The sequence below is a fragment of the Engystomops pustulosus genome, chromosome 4 (genome assembly GCF_040894005.1).
Source record: "Engystomops pustulosus chromosome 4, aEngPut4.maternal, whole genome shotgun sequence".
In the NCBI taxonomy this organism is placed as follows: Eukaryota; Metazoa; Chordata; class Amphibia; order Anura; family Leptodactylidae; genus Engystomops; species Engystomops pustulosus.
Window position 1 is genome coordinate 175856127 of NC_092414.1, and position 22501 is coordinate 175878627.

At 41.4% G+C, this 22501-nt stretch overlaps 1 protein-coding gene across 1 annotated transcript in view; it reads right to left on the reverse strand.

Annotated features, from left to right (window-relative positions):
* Positions 1-961: 961 nt before the first annotated feature.
* The window catches only part of PCSK6 (proprotein convertase subtilisin/kexin type 6), a 131725-nt gene continuing 110185 nt past the window's right edge, over positions 962-22501 (reverse strand). Inside the window, exons 18-21 of the mRNA XM_072148621.1 lie at positions 11709-11812; positions 7256-7385; positions 6309-6421; positions 962-4769 (exon numbers count right to left, since the gene is read on the reverse strand). Of these exons, the coding sequence (XP_072004722.1) occupies positions 4672-4769; positions 6309-6421; positions 7256-7385; positions 11709-11812 (445 nt within the window). The 3' untranslated portion in view covers positions 962-4671. The remainder of the gene's footprint in view (positions 4770-6308; positions 6422-7255; positions 7386-11708; positions 11813-22501) is intronic.

The window sequence follows — 22501 nt, forward strand, 5'->3', positions numbered from 1 at the left end:
GAAATGATTTCTGCTGCACACTATAAGGAGTGAGTTGCACAGGTGCTACAAACATCAGACTCAGTTTGTAATGAGGTATAGGAAAAGAGGGTTTGCTTATAGCAATGTGGCGCTGGGTAAAGAGAATGGCGCTCTACTCCACAAGCGGTACCCACCGCCATTCTCTTTACCCAGCGCCACAGTGCTATACGCAAACCCTCTTTTCCTATACCTACTCACACACAGTCTGATGAAGGTCAATTGTCTGACCGAAGCGTCACAACTTTGGATGTTTGTAGCACCTGTGCAACTCACTCCTTATAGTGTGCAGCAGAAATCATTTCTTTACTAGATAAATGCATTAGACACGGAGCTTGTAATTACAAATGGAAGTTAGTAAAGACATGACTAATCAAGATGTGACCGAAGCGTCACAACTTTGGATGTTTGTATGTAATAAAAAAACCTTCTTTAAAATTCAAATATGTTTATCTAGGCAGCCAGCCTGACCCAGCTTTCCCAAGGTCCTGAATGTTATAATCGTTTTTTCAGCAAAACCACTCCGCTCAGGGATTAACCAAGATATGATCCTCCATCAGTGCAGCTACAGCATTCTCAAGGTATGTTTGCTTCATACTATATCAAATGGTAGGTTTCCTTTAGTGTCACTGCTTTCACCGCTAGTGGGATGGGGAGGCTGTGACCTTTAATCAGCTGTGTTTTTTTTTAAGTTTTTAAAGCCACAAAGAGAATTCCTGCAGACCTTCCTTCATGTATATCCCCAGCCTAAAACCAATGTCAAGAGAGAAAGATTCTCTAAAATCGAGGCATAATATTCAAATTCCAGGTAAGCCGATCCCAAATGTACCAAGTTTATAATCAAACTGCATCCTAAAAAGATATACTTCTATAAAAATCACATGCAACATAGAAATATGTACATTTTGATGAATGCATCCTGAAAATAAACACCAGACAACTATTTCTGATACAAAAATGACGAAATTTATGGAAAAATAATAGTTCTTGACGTTATAATTTAAGAAAAACATATGTAAAAACAGTGCGGAGCATTCAAAAACATTTTACATAAAAACTATTAACCCCTTTAGTGGCTGCGCAGCACAGACACTTCTGGAAAGGCCACTATAGACCTATGTACAATTTTGGCAATGGTTCTTCAGGCAGAATGGAAAATGGCATCAAAACGGTGGAGGCTAAAAAATAAATCTTATAACATTGGATTATATTGACCTTTGAAATATATTTATATATTATATACATAATTTTCACCAGATTCCTGGAACAGCCATGTTAAACAATTCATATTTAAAAGGGTTAATTCAGCAACGAGTCTTAAAAATAAATATTGTACATGAGTTTAATATTTTGGTGGACTTTCCCAATCCACAGGAGAAGGGATAACGTGATGAAATGGTGGGGGGTCCAAACGTTGAGACCCCTACAATCCGAAGCGCAGGGGTTATGGGACAGCTGGAGATGGACAAGACCAGTGTTCAAGTCTCTCTACCAGAGAATAAAAGGACAGCAGTGCACATGCTTAAAGGGGTGTTCCCATTTCAGAAAATTATTGTTAATGTTTTTATGATAAAGAGTTGCACAATTTTTCAATATACTTTCTTAATCAATTCCTCTCTGTTTTCTAGATCTCTGCTGGCTGTCATTCCATAGACTTCCAGTGGACAGAAATCTAACCAAGTTTACACAGGTGCACAGCTCATTAGTATCAGAGAGTAATCAGCGCAGAGTGTTATTGTGTGACCATGGTTACACAGGTGCACAGCTCATTAGTATCAGAGAGTTATCAGCGCAGTGCGTTATGAGTTGTGCACCTGTGTGACCATGGTTACACAGGTGCACAGCTCATTAGTATCAGAGTAATCAGCGCTGAGTGATATAACGAGCCGTGCACCTGTGTGACCATGGACAGACTTCCGTCCACTGGAAGTAAACAATGAAGCGTCCTATAGAAGGACAGCAAGCAGAGATCTAGAAAAGTGAGGAATTGATACAGAAACTATATTGGAAAATTGTATATTTTTTTTTATAATACAAACAATAACATAAATTTGCTGTCATGGGAATACCCCTTTAACTTTCTGCTCCAAAGTGTTCACCTTAATAATAATGCAGCATGTTATCCAGAATCCTTTGGTTAAGGAATAACATTTATTCTTGGTACAAACCCTTTAATTAAGCAACTCCAATACCAATCCACTCTCTATACCGAAGCTGTTGTACATGAGCAAGCTCGGGCCAACAAACTCACTCTATCTACGTGTCTGTGGGATTTACTCAAAGAAACGTAAACTAGTGAACGGACATGTTGGTCCGGTTCAGCAGTATAACTTTGTAGTTGCTAAATCCCAGAGACACGCGGAGCAAATTTGTAGTAGCAATTTCACGGACCAAACACTCCAAGCATCATTGATTACAGTACGCTACTGATAACTGCAGTGATGCAGGGGCTCCTAACATCATATATAACTATGATGCTTGGAGTCCTGTCACTAGCACAGTGTTCAGTCTGTGAAATGCGGCTGGCGCACAGTCTAGTCTTCATGCATCAATCACTTTCATGTGTTTTTGGACTAACAGAGGTTCAGAAAGATGAATTAGGTGGAAACACCTCAGCTGGGTCCATGCACACACTTTTTCTCCATTTATAATGGACCTGTAGGTTTAAATGGATAGTCTGCTGTTACCAAAACAGGTCCATAGACAAGAGTGGCGCAGTATGGAAGTAGAAGGCTGCTCTCTATTCGATTTTAGGAATTTGCTAAAGTGAAACAGTGGGGGAATTTATAAAAACTGGAGTTTGTTACACTAGTCAGGATCTATGTGTGCTGACATAAGATAACAAGGGTCAAAGCTATTCGGGGACAGCCCAGTCCATTCACCCAAAGATGAAAAGTGCTACCTATTGATAAGTGGCTGTACAGTAAAAATATGGCTGCACAGAAAATGCCATTTTTAATAATTATCTAACTTCAGAAACCTGCATAAAATGTATGATAGCTCTCCCAATGTATTTTAGAACAGCAGCTGGTACACGAGTATACACTGCAAGATGTCTGAAGGTATACGCTTTTCCTTAATATGGATTTTCGTATATTAAAGGACATTTACCACCAGGATGAAGGATTGTAAACCAAGCACACTGACATACTGGTTTGCGCCCCCTCTGGCAGGACCTACTCTTTTTTTAGTTTTTATGCCCTTGATTTAATTTAAAAAAAAGGCTTTAAAATTTATGCAAATGAGCCTGAGGGGCCCCAGGATAAATGTGTAACTAAAAGAGTACCCCGTCCAGGCACCATCACATACATAATGCTTTCTGGAAGGCAACAAGTGTGACTTTCTAAACTTAACTAAACTGGACTTTAAAGTGCATCTACTACCAGGATAAAGCACTGTATGTAAATGGGCCTAAGGGGCTCCAGGCCCTATAGGTGTTAATGGAGCATGGAGCACATCAGGCTAATTTGCATACAGTCTTTCATCCTGGTGGTAGATGCCCTTTAAGACTAGGGTTCAGAGGCAAAAAGGATCATCTATTGCCGGGTTTCAAGTTCCACAGGGGAAAAATCCAATCTCTTTTGCAGTGCTGTAGCCCAAGTCAATATAAAATGGTATATTGGTGAGAGAATGGGTGTCTACCACCAGCACCGATCATATGTGAGAGGTGAATGTATATTGTAGGGTTTACATATTTCATTTTAGTGGTAGTGGTATATAGGAATCCAAGTCTGGGCTTGGATCTCTGTACAATACACTAACTTAGTTGACATCGGATTTGTAAAAGTTGTCTAATCTACTGAAATCTAGTGAAAAACAGAATTTAAACTGGCAGAACGTGACAACATTAAACAACTATTAAATTATCCCAGGCGCGTTCCCATACCAGTGTGAAGTAAATGACTTGTGTAAAAAAAAATTTTTTTGCGTGAAGTTAAAAAAAAACAAAAAAACTATCAACCCCATGAAGACGATCCAATCCTATGATATGCTGGAGGTCTTTGTGCATACATGTGCTCATGTGAATTCTTCCCGAGATGAGTTACTAAACCTTACAGACTTGTGTGTGCCCTCGGTGCGGTGTGCCAATCTCTTATACGTTTCCTAACAAACTGGGACCAGTGAAAGTCTAATAGCAGCGAATAACATGATCCAACAGACCCAAAAATCTGTCACCAGCCGTGCCGATTCTTCATAGATATAAGGCTGACCTACTGTTCATATGCAAGGCACATGTTTCTTCTTTCTTCTGGGCTTACTGGCACAAGTAAGGAGAGGTCTACCCCAGATGGATACCGCTGCCCTCTCCCTCCCTTACGGGATTATCTGTCGTCTCAGTCTTCGGATTTGAATGGGTAAAATACAATGGGTGCCGGAAACCTCGGGCAACTAATACATGACTTGTGATGATCCTGCGCTCAACGTTAATTTATAGCTTGAAATCCCTTCCAGAAACACTATAACACCACATTGGGGGCAAGGGGGGGGGGGGGGTTATAGTCAATCGGAGAGCCTCTTAACCCATTCGTTGCCAGTCAGCCTGGGCATGAAATGGATTAATGCAATCAGGATAGCACCATTGCCAGAAGTGGGTGTCCTGGACGCTACGTCCACAGCAGTCACACCATGGTAGAAAGAAGAGACTTCGAGGGGTCAGCCTGCCAGCATACAAGTCCGACAGCAAAACTGGATGAATAGCTTCCGTTCACAGAGTTTGCTGGACTTGACCATCTCACAGAACATTTCGTCAGCTGATGTGCATGGGGAAATGAACAAAAAAAAAAAAACAATATAATCAGATTATCAGGACATCAATCTCATTTTCTAAATTTCCAGTATTTTGCATCACAGAACAGGTTTTGGTTGTATTAATGCAAATGCTTGCCGTGTAATTCTTCCCTGTATCACCACTTCTGTATGGTGAAAATCATTACATGTTCATATGCAAAGTGCCCTATCCAAAAGTCCAAAATTTCCCTAGGGATACATTAAACTGATTACAGGCAGACCCAGGTTGCGTAGAAGATAGGTTCTTTAGGTTTGTTCCTAAGTTGAAATTATATGTAAATCGGAACTGTATATTTTTTATATCTTTTTGTCCCAGTGACAATTGGATTTTCAAAATTTTTGTGCTGTCATGAGAACAAGGATTATCAATAAAACTTCATTACAGACACCTTACAGCTGATCATTATAGCGCGAGACTAAAGTAACATCCAGGGAGCTTCACCAGAGGTCACAGTGGGCAGAGAGGTCTGTCTGTAACTAGGGGTTGTCTGTAAGTCAAGTGTAAGTCAAATCAGGGACCGCCCGTATACTGCAAATGACAGGCTGTTACCTGTAGTCTGTATTCAGCAGGCTGACCTGGACTATATTCTTAGAATTACTAAGAGCTCCGTACCGTGCCGAGATAATATATTGCAATGAACACTAATAATATATATAATTACTCATTAGCTGCGCACACCCCGCTTTGTATGTGTTTAATGAACACTAATGGCATACAAGCACAATTATGGTAGTCATTGATTTCTGGTTAACTGTATATGAAAGAGGGTCTACCATACTAAATGGTTGGCCATACAAAGCTGTGGACCGTATTGATCCTGGAGATCTCTAAACTTTATGTAGCAGCAGGTATGGATTTAAATTACTGGATTGTAGCTGGACTTGAAGCACTTGTGTGCTCTGGTGTGTGAGATCTCCTGACTGAACACTGCACATCACTACATATTCTAAATCATTTAATATGCTAAACTTTCTCCTACTGACATGTTAGTCTAGCTGCTGACCTAGCTGGCTACTTGTACTAATCGCCATGCCAGTCTCACAGGCCACCGAGTCCTTAAGAGTTTACTCCAAACACTAATCGGCTTAGACTTGGCTGGCAACCAGTTAAGGTAGGTACTTAGCTAGGTACTAAGGGGGAGGGCATCAGGTGTCACTCTGCATGCAGCACAGCTCCTGAAAAAAGACACTGCATGCAGAATGTAATTAAGTACTACTGGGCAGGCACACTCACTGACAGAGCCAGTTAGTCATTATCACAGCTTGGAGGCAGGCGCATGTGCAGTATAGTGGCACCGCCACTGCGCATCACTCCCAGAGACAGTCAGATCACAGCTGTGAGATGTTTGTCGGACATTGCTGGTGGGGGCCCTGGGTCATGCACCCCTGCAGCCCTCTCTATAGTGCATTCCTGCTAACACTGTACACAGCTTAGTTTCTTCTCCAAACTGAAATATTAAAATAATTCCTCTAACCTATGGGATTACATGTAAAAGACTTACCATTGTTACAGGTGTGGTTAGTGACACAAGACCCGCTCAGTAGGCTGTATCCTTCTTTGCACTTAATGCAATGTTTGCCAGTGGCTTCACAGATCAGGCAGTTCTCTTCACATCTGAACAGCAAAAGTTATGGTAACATTAAATATATTTCCTCAACCTTGTACTATGTTCTTATCCCAAAGAAAGGACATAAACATAGTACAAAGAGTAAATGTATCACATTTAAATAAGTACAAGCAGATGTGGGCCCTACACAACAATACATAAAAGGTGGGTACATGGACACTAAATAAGTTATATGCTATTCACAAGAAAGATGTACATAGTCCACTCCCCCTGATGAAGTCACCGTGAGTGACGGAATGCGTGGGGTGGATACACACACTTCCTGATTGCTCGGGTGCTTTGCTCCCCTCTCCACAGCCATGCCGGCTCTAGGTTTCTATTTTAGGATCGTTATTGGGGTTATCATGTCATGGTTGTGTTGAGTTTACATTGATTTGCACATATATTGATTTCTGTACTATTGTATTTATTGTTGAACTGATTTGTATATGGATCATTGAATTATGTGTTGTGTTTATTGGCGAGTAGACACCTTTAGGATTGGTGCAATCAGGGCATGAGTGCTGGTGAGCATATTCTATTCACCGCACTGAGTTTCTAGTGTAGATTGCTACACTTTTTAAATGTTTTTATACCTTATGTCTGGTCTTTGTGTAGTTGAATTAATAAAGAATATTGCTTGGGTTGTTATGGCACATCTTTCTTGTGAATAGCATATCACATTTAAATAAGCTCACACATTAAGTCATGGGCCAACACAATGTTCCCCAGGTTACTCCATGTATAATATATTTATACAGTATATGTATTATATACACATACATATAGACATACATACATATATACATACATACATACATAGCACTCACACAATATCTTACCTTCTGCATACTTTGTGTGGCAGCCCAGGCACTTCTTCTGAATAAAAGCCAGGGCTGCAGGCTGGGACACAGCGCCAGTCATGCAAGTGGAAGTCCTTGGCACACTGGGTACACTGATCTTTTCCAGTTCCTAAAAAACAAAAACACAATTAGGGCTAGCTATAAAGATGATGAACTCTTTTTGTGCATAAATTATTTTCCAAATGAAGCAAGTCAATACAATGAGAATGTACCTACTACATCTCCCATAAAGTCCCCCATACTCCGAAAATATTCAAATTGCCATGTGTGAATGTGTAACCGAAGATAAAGTTGGAAATTAAATGTCTGGAGTCTGGTAGCAGCTTTCTAGATTTACTACACCTGTACCTCATCCAAACTGATTGTAAACAAGAGCCAGGGATTTCGCTTTGCCCAAAAGTGGTTGGAAAATTTAGGGTGATTCAACACATAGCGTTTTGAACCCGTTTTTGGTCTGTTTTTAATCAGTCCGTCCAAAAACGCATGAGATTTTGACCGGTTTTAACCAAGATAATTGGTAAAATCTGTCAAAAACGGATGCTTTTTCAAAAATGCATGTGTTTTTTAATGCATGCATTTTTTAACGGACTGCTTAAAAACGGAACAAAAACAGGTTCAAAACGCCATGTGTGGCATCACCCTTAGATCTTCATACACATTACAGGCAGTCCCCGGGTTACATACAAGATAGGGTCTGGAGGTTTGTTCTTAAGTTGAATTTGTATGTAAGTCGAAACTGTATATTTTATAATGGAAGTTCTAGAAAAAAATTTTTCTTTTGCCCCAGTGACAATTGGAGTTTCAAAATTTTTGGTGTAATTGGACCAAGAATTATCAATAAAGCTTCATTACAGACATCTTACAGCTGATCATTGCAGTCTGGGACTATAATAAAGCATCCAGAGAGCTTCACCAGAGGTCACAGTGGGCAGAGGGGTCCGTCTGTAACTATGGGTTGTCTGTAAGTCGGGTGTCCTTAAGTAGGGGACCGCCTGTACATGGTTGGTGATATCATTAAGAATTGGCATGTCCTGTTTAAATGGATCTGCTCACTGATTAACACAAAGTACGAGGCTACCTCCGGAGCGAGCGAGTCCGTTACTCACAGAAATATTAGGAGGTATTTGTTCACATTAGATGACAATAAAATTGCTGGTTCTTGGAAACTTTGATCTTAAACACATGACCATCTTGTACAGGTTATAGTGTGAACACATGGCACACACCATCTACCTTTACTTGTTTTAGTGAAACACATTGGCCAACATTTATGAAAGTGTTTGCTCCAGTTTTCTGTCTGACTTTGCACTGAAAAGAATGTGCAAACTGCTTGTACATGTATTTATGTATAAGTGTCTGCGTTAGTTTTATGTTGTGGCTGCACTGTGTCTGCCAATCCACAAAATTCTGCACCTAAAAGGTTGTCCAGGTGCAGAGTCTGACCATGCGCCACATTTATAACCGTATCTCGACAGAATTGTGTTGCACGCTCTACGTTAAAGATGCACCCAAAAGCTTGGTGCACACTTACCGAGCAATGCCGGGTGCGCCAGATTAAGGAATAATTCTAATGTATCTACCGGTAGTATATGATGGAGGACAATGGTCATGAATATACCTGGTGTGTGCCATGTTTTCATACTACATGAAAAGTAGGATTCTCAAGCCTGTTAGAGTGTGCGGTACCTTTGCTTCTTAAAGGGAACTTGTCAGCATTAATGGACGTAAAAAGCCACTACCAGTATGTTACCAAGCCGCTGAACATCTTCCAGACTGTTTTTTTCATGGCCCATTGTGGTGGCATTATCCAGAAAATCTACTTTGAAGTGAGATGTAAATTGGCTGTATAACGTCAAGAAGATGGAGATTTTAACACAGAAGTCAAGCTCCCTCTTCCTCAGAAAGCCCCCATCACAGTAATTGACGGCCCTGAATCCAGAGACATAACTAACCAGATCTCCTGAAGTCACATGCATGATGTCAATCACAGAGGAGGAGGCGTTCCGAGATCCCCACCCTGACTTCAGTGTTAAACTCTCCGCCTCCTTGACTTTATACAACCAATTTACTTCTCACTTCAAAGATTATTTTCTGGATGATGCCAGCACACTGGACTATGAAAGAAACAAAAACTAGAAGGTATTACACTGTTTGACAATATACTGGTAGTGGTTTATTAGGCCAATTGTTGATGACAGGTTCCCTTTAAATATCTTTTGCAAAGTTCACCTACAAAATGACGTAGGAAACTAGTACATTTTCCTCTTTTAAATATAACTTTTTGCAGATGGAAAATTAGTATTGGTGAACATAAATAGGTTTTGTGCCAACCCAAGTGTATTAAAACAGGGACATGACTGCAAGCCCTAATGGAATCACAGACTAAAACTATTGGAACATATGAAGCGGAAGAACACAAATGATAGAATTTGCAATCAATGACAGACTATGTGGTTACAGACATGGCTGCTCCGTGGGAGGAATTGTCTGAAGTAGCCGCCATGCCCACAGTACATTCAGGTCACCTCCTTGATCAGATAACACTTCATTTATCCAGAAAGCTTTTATGGTGCAAGTGACAGAAGACTTCCCACTTATGTGATGTCATTGCCCTAATCATGGAACTGCCAAAGTAATGAAGACTACATGCATCCAAATCCACAAGTCATGAAGGTTCTGCTTGTCTGTAAATAAGTTTGTGGTTCTCAGAGAGATGAGCTTTTCCTCCCTCACCCTGCCTTAATTTAGGCAAATCTACAAACACCTCTCAGCTCTTCCAGCAAGAACCCACGTCACAAGTGCACTGGGCCACCCAGATACTTCCCAAACAGTGTGTGTGTGGGGTAAAGCCACAGAGCAGACAGGAGACCCTCTAACAGATAGTTCAGTATAATGAATCTCAGGAACTCCTATAGCTCCATTCTCCTCCAAACAAGCCATATTACTTTACCTATATTGCCCCATATTTTAAAATTGATTTTAAGGCTATATGATTGAGGGAATGTAAATATATATTTTTATTCTATTTTATTAAATAGGTTAAAATACTGAGTATATAATTCCATTTTTTTTTATAATGCCTTAGAATTATGTATGCTAAAGCATGACTGTCTGGGCATAGAAACTCCTTAAGCCGCTGTTCGGGCACCGCTTAGATGTTATTACAGGACAGTGATGAACCCTAGGGCAGTCATATGAGGTCTTTGGCAAGTCTAGGGTTGTCATAAAAGACAGGATAGGCGGTTCCTTGGGGGACCCAGGGCCCGTAGCCATGGGGGCTATGCCTGCCAGTATGGCTGCTGGGGGGCAATCCGGTCTTGGTCTCTGTCAGTGCTGTGGCAGCGGATGCCACGTGATGCCGCACAGAATAGCGTAGGGACCCACTACAACGAGGTCACAGTGTAGTGGTTGCTCGGCTTATACAATTTGATCAAAATGTAACTAAGAACCTCAAGTTCGTTATATAATGTAGTCTAGCGGCAGTAGATCATTGTGTGATTTGTGGTCCACTTCTTTTTCTCTCCCCATGTAAGGGATACATGTCTGATCACAGAAATTTCAACCTCCGTGAACCCTGACAATTAACAAAACTGGAGACTTCAAGCACCCCTACACTGTACTTTATGGGCTTGGTCATCTGGGATGGCCTATCCTTTTTGCTGTCCCAGGACTTCAAGTAGGTGTCAACCAAGTGCGAAATAGAGCTCCACTGAATTGTATGACAATTTTGCAACAGCCAACAGGACAGCAGATTTCAGAAAATCCTGGGTAGCAGATAAATGTCTTGTATATCTAAGGGGTTTACACCAATTTTACTTGTCTCCAGTGAGTGCCTGATCCATGAGGCCTGGGTGATGTAATTTACAAAGCAGTCCCGAAATACAATAGGGTTTAAGAGACCACCACAGAAACAGGCAAAATATATGTAAACAATGAAGATTTCCTCTGACCAAAACCTAGCAGAGATCTTTAGAATATAGAACGGATTCTGAAGATATAGTAATATATATTAAAAAATTGTACAACTGAAGGTGTACAGTAATACAGCAGTCTTTAGGCAAGTTAGATTCTAAGCGTTCGGCAAAATTTAGGCAGAATCTACAGTAAATGTAATGTCTTTTGGCTTTGCATCCAGCACAAATATTGGAAGCCCACACTTCACTACAGAATTCTTCCAGATTGTATTTGCATAGAAACTGACGGATGACAAGTCTCCTAACACTTCATGATACAAGTGACACGCACACACATTGCATGGAAATATTAATAGTAGTAAATCAAAGCATATGTTGCGCCTTCACAAGTCATCCCCGATGTGTGAAGTCCCAACTGGTCAAATTAAGATTCTGCAATATTATAGAGCGAGTGCCGAGACCTGCCAGGATCCTGTCTACAGATACAAACCGCATGGAGAGTTCTGCCTATGACTTACCCACACACGACTGGCACGATGCGTGGCACCTGTCACATTTCATCAAAGCCATATTAAAGAACGTCCCCTGCTCACACTCCGGCACACACATTGACCCTGAAAGGCTAAACAGAAAGAATTGCTAAAATAAAGTTCACAATATGACACTTTCACATGAGTTAGTAATGAGGAGAAAATATGGCAAAAGACTGAAACGTACTTTAAATTATTGCCTTATTTGACAGGTCCTCGGCGCTGTGCCATTGCTAATGTGCCATGTGCTCTAGATCTGCTGCTTAACCTCTTAAAGACCTGACCCTTTTTTGTTTGTGTTTGCACTTTTCAATCCCAACTTTCCAAAATAATGATAATAATAATTCCTTTATTTATATAGCGCACACAGATTTGCCAACTCTCAACTTTCATTTTTCTGTTTAAGGAGCTACATGAGGGCTTGTACCAGTGTACCTTCCTAGCATGATGTTGTATACCTAGCTTGGCATCTTTCAGAGATACCAAATTTATAGAAGTTTTATTAATTTTTAATACATAAAATTTTTTTTTTTAAACCTTTTCTGCAAGAAAAGATTTCTTAATTTCGGCATATTCTAATGGCAATAACTTATTTATACTATGGTGTATGCTGTGATTTTTTGGCGGGAGAAGGCGATTCTGATTAGCGTGTGAAGAAACAGGCTGCAACTTGCAGACACAGAGCGCTGGGCTTTAACACTCAATGTCTTATATATCGGACACAGAGCCTTGAGATCGGAGCGGAGCCGGCATCATAAAGCACGGGATGTCAGCTGTAACTAACAGCTTACACCCCAGTGTAACAACTGCGGTCAGAGTGAGCGCCGATTGTGTGCGTTTAACCAGTTAAATACTGTGGTCAGCACAACTTGCCTGCTGGTGGTCTCTGGGCCATGTTGGCCCTTCACGCTCCGTGGGGGCGCCGATCGCTGTAATCGCAGCTGACCAGGACCCCAGGCCCAATGCCCCAAATCCTCATTAACGCATAAAATGTCAGAATGTAAATAAGGTAAAAAATCTTTACACAAAATCCCAACACATAGTATCACCGCATTCGTAACAACCTGTAGAATAATAATAAAATTATTGTACCAACATTATGAACATTATGAATGCTGTAAAAAAAACAGAAAAACAGTATAAGCCGAGTTTTTCAGCACAAAAATTGTGCTGAAAAGCACAAACTCGGCTTATACTCAAGTCAAACAAAAAAAAAAAGGGAAAAAAAAAAAACTATCAAAACTCACCTTTCCAGCGGTCCCCCACTGTGATGTCAGCGGCTGCGGCTGATGTCAGTGCTCTGCGGACCTGCCGCTGACAAAAAAGAAAAACAATCAAAACTCACCTTTCCGGTGGTGATGTCAGCGGCTGCGGCTAACGTCAGCGTTGTGCGCAGTACGGACCTGCCGCTGACTGCTGGATCACACAGAAGACCCGAGGGGGCCGCCGGAAAGGTGAGTTTTGATTATTTTTATTTTTTTTACATTAACGGGGCGGGGGTCCGGCTCCATAACAGGGCACAGGGGTTGGCAGGTTATATTTCCCGGGGCACAGGGGTTGGCAGGTTATATTTCCCGGGGCACAGGGGTTGGCAGGTTATATTTCCCGGGGCACAGGGGTTGGCAGGTTATATTTCCCGGGGCACAGGGGCTGGCAGGCTGTATACTGGGGCACAGGGGCTGGCAGGCTGTATACTGGGGCACAGGGGCTGGCAGGCTATATACTGGGGCACAGGGGCTGGCAGGCTATATACTGGGGCACAGGGGCTGGCAGGCTATATACTGGGGCACAGGGGCTGGCAGGCTATATACTGGGGCACAGGGGCAGCCAGGCTATATACTGGGGCACAGGGGCAGCCAGGCTATATACTGGGGCACAGGGGCAGCCAGGCTATATACTGGGGCACAGGGGCAGCCAGGCTATATACTGGGGCACAGGGGCTGCCAGGCTATATACTGGGGCACAGGAGCTGCCAGGCTATATACTGGGGCACAGGGGCTGCCAGGCTATATACTGGGGCACAGGGGCTGCCAGGCTGTATACTGGGGCACAGGGGCTGCCAGGCTGTATACTGGGGCACAGGGGCTGCCAGGCTGTATACTGGGGCACAGGGGCAGCCAGGCTATGTACTGGGGCAAGGGCTGGCAGGGTATATACTGGGGGGGGACTGCTGGCTATATACTACTGGGGGCTACTGGCTATATACTGGGGGGCTGCTGGCTATATACTTCTGGGGGCTTGCTCGCTATATACTTGGGGGAAGGGGCTGTGATCAATGCTGGCTATATACTGGGGGACTGCTGGCTATATACTTCTGGGGGCAGGGGCTGTGAACAATGCATTTCCCACCCTCGGCTTATACTCGAGTCAGTAGTTTTTCCCAGTTTTTGTGGTAAAATTAGGGGTCTCGGCTTATATTCGGGTCGGCTTATACTCGAGTATATACAGTATTTCATCCCACAAAAAAATGCAATAAAAAGCAATCAAAAAAACCTCTCTGCTACAGAATTATACTGATACAAAGGTCTACATGTCCCACAAAAAAAAAAAATTATCAACCAGCTATGTAGACAACAATTGGAAATACCAACCCCAAAATGGTGTCACTGGAAAATACAGCTCATCAGACAAAAAAAATTGTCGCTCCTTCCCTTCTACGCCTTGCTGTGCACACATACAACAAATAAAATCCACATGTAGGGAGTCTCCATACTCAGGAGGAATTGCATAACAAATTTTAAGATGGGTTTTCTCTTTATCTTTTGGAAATGTGTCAATTTTAGGGCTAAATGAACGTATAACCGACACAATTTGACCAAAATTTTACCTCCATTTTGATGTCTATTTATTATGACGATCTTAAGGGGTTAATCTTCCTAAAAGCGGTTTGTGATAGTTTGAGGGGTGCAGATTTGAAAATGGGTAGATTTATAGCGGGTTTCTAATATTATACATTTCAAATTTGATTAAAAATAAAAATGATCCACAAAAAAGTCTATTCTGAAATCTCCTTGAAAATTACGGAAAACCCATGTACGATTTGTAAGCCGCGTGACATCAAAATAAATTTTCCAAACATTTTAAAAATTGTGAAAATGTTAAGTAAACATAGGGGAAATGTTATTCAGCAACTTATTTAGGTGGTAAATCTATCTGCCTGAAAACGAGATAATTTAAAATTTTGAAATAACAAATACAAAATTTACCATTAAAATGAAGTACAACATGTGGCAAAAAAAAACAAACTTAAAATCGCTTTCATAAGTAAAAGTGTTAAAAAGTTATAACCATATAAAGTGACGGAAGTCACAATACAAAAAACGGGGTATAGCCTTAAGCTAAAATCTGGCTGTCTCCTGAAGGGGTTAATTCTTCGCTACCTCTTTGGCTACATTCACACGGACGTATGAAAACGGCCATATCCGTACCGTACGTTTTTTTTACGGATTACATACGGCCACATTCATTTCAATGGACAATACGTCTGACCATTTATATTGCCGTTGTTAACTCCGTTCCGTACCGTACTGTATACTAGCCGTATAAAAATATAGAGCATGTTCTATTTTCTCCCGTATTTCAGTTCCGTATGCCCTAGAAGTCTATGGGGACGTATAAAATACGGGTTACATTCGTGCTGCATACGGATGAAAAACATCACGTATATACGGCCCGTAAATACGGGACTGGAGAAATCATACGGTCATGTGAATGTAGCCTTTGTCAAGACAAATCATCTGCCAAGCTGAAGACAGGACTCTTCTTTGCTTTCTGCTGACACAACACTGAGCAGTGGGCATTAACCCTTTCTGATCTCTCCCTGGCTATAGTAAGCAGCAAGCATTACTTTCAGAAACCAAGCCAAAAGCAAAGGGGTTAATCCTCCCTGCCAGGAGCTGTGTAAACACACAGATATTAGATGCAAGCTCATAGTCACCCTCCATAGACACACACATACAGGCTGGTATATGGAGCTCTGCAAGATGGAGCGCTTTAGCCCGATTAAGAAATTCTGCTTGGTTTGGAAACAATTAGGCTACAGAGCTCCCACTTGCAGAGATCGGTAGAAAATAAAACGTTTTTCCCATCAGAAAAAGCACCTCTACAGTCTCAGGACAAAAACTTATTTCAGAAATGAAAAGGAAAACTGCCTATTTGAATATCTAAGCAAGTAATGGATGAAGTGGCCCATCTTTCTCCAGAACATTGCTCCCATCCCGAAGGTCCCTATATTAGATCAGGGCTAGTTTTTCCTATGGGAATCTGGTCATGTAGCATCATAGTAGAACAGAATTGTCTTAGAAATTGCTTGCCGTGAGCAGATTTTCAGTTTCTTTGGTGGTTCAAAATTTATCAAAAGAACGTTAAAACAACTACTAGAAACATTCCCTGTGATGTACAGCTATTTCATGTGCTGTCCATGGTGCTGAACACAAATGAAGGCGCTGGATCCAATTGTTACGAACCAGCATGACAATCTATGGAGAAATACTGTCACAAATCTCCTTTTTTTTGCTAATCTGATATATTATATGCATCCAGGCTCCAAGCGGCCATAGGCAATATATCGGTGAAACCCTGAACTAGGTGTCCCACAGACCCTTCATGCGTAGTAAATGCCAGATTACTTTACTTCTTACAGTTATACAGCAACTTGTTCATCCTGGTGTTTTTTTTAACTGAACAATATGGTGATATTATATAGGCCCCTAGTTTATTTTTATATGCTGGATATTTCTATATCCACTGGATGGAGAGGACACATAGATGGAGCCTCTTAGCCCACCACTACCAATCCTCCCTGGGCTCCACCATCTCAACCACACTTTGGGCACTTGCTCCTGCTCTGCAGTCATATTTCTATATATTTTCGAGGTTCAGTGGTAAGTGCAGTTGAAGAACCCGTCAACAACTTACTGACAGGGCTCCAAGATCTATAACAAGCAAGGCTGGTCATCAAGCTACCTTCAAAATATATCTGGGTCACTTAAGTTTTCGTAATTTACGAATTGCTGTTGGGTAATATTTGCAAGTACCAACAAAGTGGTAAGGGGGTAGAAAACAGATTTTATTGGTGGACCCCAGGCATCCTGATTCGACACTTTTGGTATCATGAGGGTCATCCAGAGTAAGAAAAAAAATTACAAAAGGTTCATTAAGGGTTGTCTACCCCCTTATACATTTTTTTGGATAACCTATCCACAAACCTAGAAGCAGAAGGTCCTGTGCAGTGTATAGTGGTGGTGCCGAGAACGGCACCACCAGTATATAGTGAGTCCTGCTTCTGGCTACTTCCAATTTATATCACGTGGGGTAGAGTGCAGCCATGACACAAATTTGTTACAGAAGAACATGCAAAGTCCGACAAAAACTGGTGCAGGGGATTTCATAAATGTGGCCCAATATCTTCCCCTTCGCTATAATAATTCCTTTATTTATATAGCGCACATATATTATGCAGTGCTGCACAGAGATTGTCAAATCAGTCCCTGTCCCCAATGGGGCTCACAATCTAATCCACTAACCAGTAGGTTTTGGAGTGTGGGAGGAAACCCACGCAGCGAGAACACACTCTTTGCAGATGTTGACACTGGGACTTGAACCCAGGTCTCCAGCGCTGCAAGGCTGTAATGTTAACTAAGCCACCGTGCTGCACTATTTATACGGTGTTCAACGCAGAAAAGTCAAATCATTATTTTTATTTAGGGTGACACTTTATATCCTGTGTATAAATTGCTGCCATCCTGGTTCTGAATCATTTCACTCTGTGATCAAATGATAGTTTTTTTTTTAAATTTGAAGTTGTATTTTTGAAGATTAATACAAAATTGATTCATATGTGCTGCTGTATATTTATAAAGTTCTAAAATTTTCTCACAGCTCAAATAAAACAAAAAAAAAATAGAAGTAAATAAATCTCTCACAATGGCATCGGGCACCTAAACTTGTACAGTCATAAAAAAAAAAAAAAAACTTACTGCAGGTGATAATAGTGACCTTTTTAATATATAGATTTTTTTTAAATGTCTTCGCTTGTTTTCCCCTCCTCCACTTTCTATGAAGTGAAAAGTGTATATAAAAGCAGTTCTAAAATCCGTAGTCGCAGCAAATAAGCAGAGAAGAATTCTAAGGAGAAATCCTATGGAGGGAATGTCAGAGTCAAAGAAAAAAATGAGCCCCACAACACTGGCCAGTAACATGATAGAGTGTACTTACCCCCTATATACCAGTAGCGATCCAGTGCTGAACATCTAGCACTGCTTTAAGTCTCTGTTACACTGTGACCACCAGAATACTCCCATGGGTCGTCAAGATCCAGGGAAAGGCAAAGCCATTTGGAAGTCAATGGAGCAATGACTTGCCACTATGGTCTGTTTCACAAATACTATGGATTATTAGATCCCATTAATGATGAATCCAAAATGGGTATGGATGGAGGGCAACCGCCTCTGGCTTTCCATCATACCCCTGAGTCAGACACTTGCAGTGGCCAAAACATGGGCTGCGGCAGTCACAGCAGGACTGGCAAAGGATTGGCATGTACCAGCTCAAGGTCATGGTGAGACTTTTTTTTTTTTTACCAACGTAATGTGATGAGATATACCCTTTTCATGCTCAGACCACAAAAGACATCTGCAGGAGTTGGCGGATGCTTTAGTCCAGGTCTGAGAGGAGATCCCTCAGGAGACCATCTGTAACCTCATCAGGTGCATTCTGGGGCGTTGTAGGAAGGTCATACAGGCACGTGGAGGCCACACACAATACTGAGCCTCATTTTGACTCGTCTTAAGGAGATTAGATCAAAGTTGGATTAGCCTGTAGTGTGTTTTTCCTTCATTATAAGGAGGCCTCCAGGGGAGTGCGCTCCGGGGTCCCCCACCAGCAATGTCTGAAAGTCAGCTCACAGCTCAGAGCCGTCTTTCTGGTGGCAATGTGCTTGATTGGTGCCACCACACTGCATGTGCACCTACAATAAAGATGTGAAAGACTCACGGGCTGCGATAGTGAGTGCGTACGCACCTAGCCACATTCAATTGCATTCTGCATGTCATCATGCTTTACAGGAGCTGCGCCGCAAACACAGTGACACCTGATCCCCCCTCCCCTCTTAGTACCCAACACTACTAGTTGGGTGAACTGGTTGCCAGCCAAATCCTCGCCAAACAGTCTTAGGCTACATTCACAAGAACATATAGGGGACATATATATGGCCGACATATTTACCCCATACACTTCTATGGCCTCACGGAGCCGTACTGGAGCGGTACTGTGCCGCACATGTGCGGCACCGTACCGTTCCGTAGCACATAGAAAGATGGGATATGTCCTACCTTTCTACAGAATACGGTGCTGTGCACTGTATATTCCTATGGAGAGGGGCGGGGGTGAGCTGCGCTCATCCCCTGCTCCTCTCCCTGGTGCCGATGTATGCCCGCCGTACTACGGTATGGCAGCCATACATCGTGTGAATGTAGCCTTAGGTTTGCTTCCTTACAGATCACTCGACTAGATGTGTGAGAGAGAGAACTCTAAAGGAAGCAGCGACGCCTGGGACAGACGAGGCAATTCGGACTAGTAGTCCGTGCTACTGCCACTGTGCCAGCAGCTAGTCTAACATGTCAGAGGAGAAAACTTAGAATATTAATGATGATTTAGAATAATAATGTTTAACACTGTCTGGATACATTCAGTGGAGTTCCCACAAGATTTTGCACCCAGGGGCCTACACCTACATTAATCTGGCCCTGAGTATTCATGTATCTATCCTCCATATGGTGCTGACGTCTACCTTTCCACATGAGACATTGAGTGCGTTGCACCTGTGATCACACATCCAAACTGTTAGCGCTTCATAGCGGTATCTCTAGATCCTTACAATCAGTTACTGTGGGCTCCTCGAACTCATCGCCGGCACTATCCAACAAAAAATTCAAAGATGTGGCCAAGAAGTATTTAAAGCAGAAAAAAAACCCAGATGTGAAATATCAGAAAATCATCAGATGCAAAAAAAAAGTAAACTATAAGAGGTAAAGAAAGAATTGAAAAAAGTCCTTTAGATTTACCCCATATCACCTCTGCTAAAACAAGTTCCTAACTTTGAACCAATTGTATAAGAACCTGTTCTGCACTGTCAGGTTAAACTTTATTTCACATTGTTTAATTAGGAGACAAAAAAAATCTAAACCCACCCAGTGTAGTACCTAAACAGATGTTTCTCTGTTCACACTTCATTTGTGAGCTACAGATGCATAAAACTAACTTAATGTCAAGTTAATGTCACAATACTGCCACATCCGCATCTTTGGTGTATGAGAAAAAAGTCTTTTTTTGTACCCAATGTCTGTCAGCATACCTTGTATCACAATATAAAATAGAAGAGTCGACTATAAAGACACTGCACAATTAAGATACAGTAAAAAATGCTAATTTTAAACAAAAAAAAATCACATTGTAGGTCAGAACAGTTTGAGTACAGTACTGATTTTTTTTTTTAATTAAAAAACCACTAATTTTATTTCAACGATCTGCCACGAATATGGTATGATTAAAGCTACTTTCACACCAGCAGCTGTCAGTTTATAGTAGCTATTACCATCATGATTTTAGCAGGAATTGTGTAGATCTTCATCTTTTAAAAGAACCAATTTATATATTTCCTGATGCGAGGGAACAAGAAAAACAAGACAAAAAACAAACACCTCATAAATTAGGCTCACAACAGTACATCACAGCCCCGGCATAAAAATAAGGTCTACAGTAGGATAGCAATTTAAAGGGAACCTGTCACTAAGCTACTAGACCCCTCGGGAAGGGTATGAAATGTCCTTTCTAGAATCCTCTCATGTGAAATCTCACCCATTTCTCTATTAAAAAAAAAAACTCCCCCAGAAACAGGCAGATACGACTCTTCTCAGTCCAGTTTAGTGGTTGCAGGGCTAGTATAACTTCACAAGCCCCTATCTTCTCTTCTATAGTACCTAGACATGCTTTTTGTGTCAAATTAAAAGACAGATATCTCATCTTTTACTAGATCCCATAAGGCTAAGGCTGCATCTACACGATCGTATGGAGGACTTATGTATGGCCGCAAGCTTGCAGCTGTACATACGTCCACCATAGATGGTAAGAGGCGCACAGAGCGATGCATACCACTCCATACACGGGGAAAAGAGGACATGCCCCATCTTTCCCCGTGTGCACGGCCGTACACCCTGCATCAATATGGAGAGGGGAGAGGTTTCCCCTCCTCCTCTCCAGCGAGCCGGATATATGCCGCATATGTTCGTGTAAATTCAGCCTTATGGTTCAAGCTACAGAACTGGAAATACAGACAGTAAAAAAAGGCAGGAACTGGATCTTAATCTGCAGCTCATTTCCAACCATGTATTTAGATGCCTATATCTCCAGTTCTGTAGCTCCAAAAGCCATAAGCCTGATGTCATATCAAAGATAAGAATCTCATGTTTCAGATCACACCAGTGCTAAAGAGCAGAAGATGGGGGTGTCAGAATCGATACAACTCCTGTAACCACTTAATGTGAAAATGAGGTGAGGAGAGTTTGGGTGAGATTTCACATAGAAATGGGAATTCTATACAAGACTTTTATCTCCGAACTGAGGGGGGGTGGGTTAGTAGTTACATGGGATAAATCTGGTAACAGGTTACAGATCCCATACAAAAGGCACACGTGGTTTAGAAGCATGTGCTAAATTTCTCTTTCAGGATCATCTGGCTGCAGACTTTTTTTTTTCCACACTTCATGGAAATGCTACATGGGTGTGAATCTGGTCTTAAATTTCTTTAGGAGCACCCATGATTTCCTTTAAAAGTAAAAAATTAAACATCTGAATACAACATGTTGTATTTTGGCTTGTGTATTTTTGTGGTTGTTTATTATAAAGGCCATAGGTGCGCAATTTTTTTTTCTTCCATTGTTCCCCGACGGGAGAGAAAATCTATTTGGTATGAATCTGCCATTTTTTAGGTACTAAACGGATCCAACTTGCTTTGAACAAATCTTTTCAAATAAATACTTGCTATTGCTGTCATTTATCCCACAGTTTAGGGAGGGATGAGGGAAAATTTAAAAAAAATGAACAAAACAACATAGGAGCTTTTCACGATAAATCTGTGTTGGTTATATACCAATTTACAGGACAATTATGGAACATTGGTTCAGACCTTAACTCAACCTTTTTAAAAATTTCACAAAGCTTCCAAGAATAATAAATTATCAGTTTTGCAGGCTCCTTTCAGGCCCTCCAAGTCTTGACAAACACCAGATTACAGTAAAATGATACACAGAAGTGTTGAAAATACCTGGAACTGGTAGCAAAAGGTCTCAAATATGATAGCAAAGCAATTTTGAAAAAAAAAATAAAAAATCAAGCACCATCTGTGCAAGAACAACACTGTCTACTTATCCAATCTGAAAATTTTTTAAGAATTTCAGATTACGGTAATTGCTCTCTAGAGCACAAAGTTAAACTTTAAGTGTAAAAAGCTCATCCACAGAAGATGGAGAAGTCTGAATTCGGAGGATTTTTACTAGTATTTGTGCACAGCAGGAGCACACTGTGCGTTCTGTCACACCGGCACCCAGGAGACCGTATCCAGTCAGGACTTGATTTACGTCCAAATGAGTGAAGAGAAAGCGGGTACTAGTCTGGTTGACAGAGTCCTGGCAGCATTCGATGCTGAGCAACAAACTATAGCCCAAGGGAATCACTGAAGGTTCCTGAACAAGTGGCAAAGAATAGCAATGTACCTGCTGCAGGTC